This window comes from Geospiza fortis, unplaced genomic scaffold, assembly GCF_000277835.1.
Source record: "Geospiza fortis unplaced genomic scaffold, GeoFor_1.0 scaffold491, whole genome shotgun sequence".
Taxonomy (NCBI): domain Eukaryota; kingdom Metazoa; phylum Chordata; class Aves; order Passeriformes; family Thraupidae; genus Geospiza; species Geospiza fortis.
In genome coordinates this window covers 1,032,194-1,037,545 of record NW_005054390.1, presented here as the reverse complement: position 1 = coordinate 1,037,545, position 5,352 = coordinate 1,032,194, and the positions used below count along the sequence as shown (strand labels likewise).

At 37.3% G+C, this 5,352-nt stretch overlaps 1 protein-coding gene across 1 annotated transcript in view; it reads right to left on the bottom strand.

Moving 5' to 3' along the window:
• Positions 1-302: 302 nt before the first annotated feature.
• UHRF2 (ubiquitin like with PHD and ring finger domains 2) overlaps positions 303-5,352 on the bottom strand; it is an 85,865-nt gene continuing 80,815 nt past the window's right edge. The window contains exons 16-18 of the mRNA XM_031060777.1: positions 3,867-4,027; positions 3,011-3,109; positions 303-1,484 (exon numbers count right to left, since the gene is read on the bottom strand). Coding sequence (XP_030916637.1) covers positions 1,338-1,484; positions 3,011-3,109; positions 3,867-4,027 — 407 coding nt within the window. The 3' untranslated portion in view covers positions 303-1,337. The remainder of the gene's footprint in view (positions 1,485-3,010; positions 3,110-3,866; positions 4,028-5,352) is intronic.

Below are 5,352 nucleotides of genomic sequence, written 5' to 3'. Positions count from 1 at the left end.
CCAACCACTGTGCAGGAATTCCACAGCTCCCAGCTGTGCCGACACTCCCTCCCACTCTGGGACATGGACCTACAGGCTCCCGGCAAGTCCATGGGTATCAATGTCACCACTGGATCTTGGTTTGGAGTTCAGCCTTTTTAAAAATTAAGTGTTCTCTTCATTGAGAAATGAGTTAAGGAATATAAAGCCAAACACCTGTAAAATATGGCCACCTAAGGAAAGCATTTAGTAATCTGAAAAATAAATTCTGTAAAAATCTCATTACTTAATTAAGTGGATAACAGTAAAAACAAAATTAGCAAATTTTCTGAATCATAAAATATTTAATAAGGTATATTTTGGGGGGGGGAATATACTGTATATAAAATTTCAGATCACAATATGAAGCGATTTGAACCTTCTCCAAGCTAGCACTGCCTTTAATGCTGTGTAGATGTATTGCCACTGATACAAGACCTACTAAAAGCATACAGTTTAACTAATACAGAAGTGGCTTTTTTTATATGAACTATTTTTTACACAATTAGAGTGTCTTGAATACCCTCTTTAAGTGCAAAAAACACAGATCACTTTACACTAATGCAGCAACAATGCATTCATATTGTTCTCATTATTCATTAGTAGTCAACTTGCATAAGATACAAGAAAAGCACAATGAAGCTCACAAAAATAGACTAAAAATCAGCCCGTTCTTGCAAAAAAATACAGCATAATAGAAGAAAAAGACAAAAAAGGGATTATGCACGCCACAGAATTTACTGTTTAATCCAAATGGCTTAAGTGCTGAATCTATTTATTTTTCCTGGTTTTTAGTGGGTTTTTCTTTTGGTTTGGTTTTTCTTGGGTTTTGTTATTGGGTTCTTTTTTTTTTGTAAATCAAACCACACGGACCAGGCACAACTAATATTCAGGAGGCAGTGTGTAGCTAAAAACATCACTAACTATTTTTTATCCCCAACATTGTTTCATTGTTTGACACAATTTACTTTCCTCTGTCCTGAGGTAGTCACAAAAAAACAAATCATAAATTAAGCATCAGCTAGGCCAGCAAGAGCTGAGGCTTTTCTTTTTATTTTTTTTTTTTTTTTTTCTTTTTTTTCTTCTTTAAAAACTGTTAGTTAACTGGCCAAAACTACCCTTGATGTTAAAAGACAGCTGAGAATTAGAGTTCTCACAACACCAAGAAATGGCTATTAGGGGAAGAGGGTTAGGTGCTTCAAAAAGTGACAATATACTGAGTCCCATCAAGGTGGCTGGTCCACTGCTGAATTTCCCATGTTTATTCCCCTTTACTGTCTATAAAGTCACTGGGAGAAGTACAGAAGGGACTGAGCACATCATCGTCCTTTACTGTAACCCGGAAAGAACTGGTCCAGTAGTGCCTGCAGGATCTTGTTGGGAGCCATGGTGTAGCCCTTCCCCAAGTCATAGCGGCAGGCAGGGCAGGTGAACACTTCGGCTCTGAAGGAGCGCTGCAAACAACTCTAGGACACAGAAAGACAGAGAAGTAAATTGCGACAACTTCCTTATAGAGTGACAGTTTAACCAGTGAAAAGTAAGGAATCACTATAAGATCTGCTTATAAGATCTGCTTACAATCTGCTGTACTACCAGAAAAAAAAGTCTTTGCCAAGCCCTCTGGTGCCTGACTCTGCTCCTGACTAAAATGTCCTAGCCAAGGAACTCTTGGTGCTTGGGAGGAACTAAATCACTAGTGAGGTTTCCCCTTCATTTCCACTAACACCTTCCGGTAAGTCACAGCCAATCCTTAGTTTCCTTACAGCTTCACAGATTGCTATACTTTTCCAGACCTTCATATCCAGAGGAAGATACTATACCACGTACACTGTTTATGCAGCAATCTCCATCTAACTCACAAGAACAGACCCAGTTTAGCCTTACACATACATGCAGGATAATACAATCTGTAACACATTAGCATCTGTGCTATCATTCTTACTACATTACTGCAGATTGATTAAAATTTTTTTAGGGCAGGACAGATCTCTGTCTAAAGAGCAACAGCAGCTTAGTATCAAACTTCCCTACAACTTTAACTGGATATTATACTGTATTCTCAAATATGTACTGATATCTTCAAATATTGTGCTTTCTGAATTTGTTGCCATTCAGCTTTCTCTTCTTTCTTTTTTTCATGGTTTTTCAATTTCTACAATTCTAAATTTTAACTCCACAACCTCCAAACCTTATGTTTTTCAAAGAGTTTTAATTGTTCCATGTGTGCAGGCCACTCATAACAACACACTGGTTTTTACTGGAGCGGTATCTTCTTAAATAGCAACATTGCATTACCAAATACTGTACTAGGATGATAGTTTGAGTCCTTTTAGGGCCTCAGGTAGAAATACTAGGTATGGCAGGCACCATTCAAATATGCACAATTCAGTGCATGATTCTGTACATACCAGTGCTACAAAATTAACTGTAGTCCAGATTTGATTCCATGCTTCTTAGATTATCTCCAACTGATCAAGATTTTGAGACACATAAGTGAACTGACCTTCATGGTCTCCTACCAAACATGAGCAATGCCAAGATTAACAGGATAACATGACTTTCTCTGAATTAGCCCAAATAAGTTTCTAGGGTATTTATCCTCCACCCTTTCACAACTTTTAATAAAGTGTTATAAAATTATAAAATCTGGTTTTATTTCTTGTAAAATTATGTAAAATTAAATCATTGTTATTGTGCCAAAATCTAACCTGTGGACCTAACCAATCCCTAGAGCAACTCCACTGACCACAAAGGCATGACCACAATGGCAAACCTCACTCATTATGTCTATCAGAAACTATATGGAATGTACTTCCACTCCTTATTACACAAAATAAAGGTTTGCTACACAGCAAACACTGAATGGAAACTTGTTGCCTGTTTTTCTCAGAATATTATGCAATTGTTATTGTCTTTCTAAAATGCATATGGTTTTGGTGACTCGTGTCTCAGAGTCAAGAAAACAGCCCAGAGCAAGGCAGTTCATTCTTACTTTACAGACGTTGTGGAGGCACTCTGTTGTCACTGGCTGGTAAACCAACTCCTGGCAGCAGACACACATAAAGGATTGTTCCAGTTTCTTCAGAAAATTCTAATGTAGGGCACAGGAATAAAAGAGACAAACTCTATTACAGTTCTCACAAATGCCACTTACTACATAAAGATGATGTACTTCCAGAAGTTTTTAAGTCCATCATATCTCTGAGCACAGCTTTCTAGAAGTTATCAGGAAGCAGGTCTTTAATGGCTTTATTTACCTGCTCTTCTACAAATTGCAGAACCATATAATCAGAGAATGGTTTGGATTGGAAGGAACCTTAAATGACACTTATTTCATCCCCCATGCCATGGGCAGGGAATATTCCACTACACCAGGTTGCTCATGGCCCCATCCAGCCTGGCCTTGAATACTTTGATGGATGGGTCATATGTTTCTGGGGAGCCTGCCATAAAATAATTTTTTGTCCAAACAAAACTTAGTGACTAAAACCATCTTTCTTTGTGCCTGATTTCTGACATTAGCACAGCATAAAAATACGTTTATTATATCAGAAAAAAAACATGCTCGCTTCAAGAATGAAAATAAATAAAAACGCACTTTTAACTTCAGGATGGTTTTTGAGGAAGAAAAGGTCTCTATTGTGGAGGCATTAATCCATCTCTCAAGAGCAAATTGCACAAGCTAGACATTTTCTTGAAATAGAAGTCTTACAAATAAAACTAATGCTAGACAATCTATATTTAGCAAAAGTTCAACAAACAAAGGAGGTTTTAAGAGGGACTCAAGATTTCTCCTAATAATATAAAGAAAATGCAAAGAATAAAAATTATGCATGCAACAAACATACTGGTCCTTCCTTAAGAGAAGCAAGTACTTCATCCCACAGCTTCTGGTTCATGCAGTCTTCTCTGATCAGCCATTGCTGCTCTTGGGTCAGCTGGAAAGCTTCTCCTTTCCCTCCATCTCCCATCCTCATGGCTTTGGATGCATTTGTAGGCTCCTCTGTACCTGCTTAAGATGGTGACCATCAGACCCAGTAACAGCAGTGTTAGTCTGAACTAATAGAAGGGACAGAAAAAACTATTTCTAGAAGGAAATATGGATTAATATGGATTACATGCATGAAATGCAGCGAGCAAATTCCTACTCCAACTCATACTATACATTATTGTTTTGGATTGCAGCACACAGCTGCACAGAAGAATTTCCATTTTTTTGCAGAGCTTGAGAGCAAAAAACACAGTAGGAGCAGTAAAAAGGATTAAGACCCCTACACTACCACTTAATTAAAGAGCATGTGCTTATGAATTTCCATAAGTATTGCAAACAGCATGGTGAATTTAGTGTAGGTCAAATGCTAGTGCACTCACTAGAATATACTTATTTATTTCTTGCTGCGAGACAGAATTAGGAGAAAGGCAAATTAGGCTCCAAACTTGAAAAGGATATGAAGAAAAGTTTATTAACAGTAACTAAAAGAAAGAATAATAGGAATTAGAATAAAACCTTTAGAACACTTCTTCTCTCCTACAACTTTTTTTTCTCACAACGTACAGAAATAATTCAGTCAGTTTATTATTCTAGAAGAGTCGTTTTTTGCCTGCTTTGGGAGAGGAGCTCTTCTTGTTAATTTATGGAGACTTTTTTATAAGAAAACTCTTCTCTTCTGGTTTCTAATTTTTACAAATAGCACTTGCCTGGAAAATCTGCAATCATGAAGTCCCTCCCATTTTTACAGCTTTTCCCAAAACTGTGTTTATGGGCCATGTTAATTTATGAGATATTATTTTAAAGATGAGCTGTTTAAGAGCAAAGGTGTTCTTTATATATGTTTGAAATTATCTTAATTTCTGGGAACAGAGGTCCTCTTCTTCTCTCACTAGAAGCATAGGGTCATTATCACTCTTTTTGTTTAAACTTCTCATGGGACTACAGCTATTTCAACATTTGCTTACTTTAGCATGGAGGCTTTTGTTAGGTATCTACAATTTGAACAATTAATCTCATATTTTTTAAATGGGTTATAGGCAAAAAATAGTCTGATGTATCAATTATATCTTCTTCATAGCCTTAGAAGAGGATTTAGCCTAGAATTAAGGCATCTCTTTAAATCCCTCCCATTTGGGACTTGACTTCTTTTTATTGACTTTCATGTTTCATGTTGTTGTCTCTTCATCTTTCCTTTTCTTTCACTCGAGAGAGAGAACTGATGGTTGTAGGTTTTATTTGTGTACTGCCCAGGGCCTGCAGATGATTACGTGATTTCTGCTGGGCGGTGCTGGAGTTGTTTGTGGTAGAGGCTTTCTTCGGCGGCCGTACTTGCGGGGGGAGCG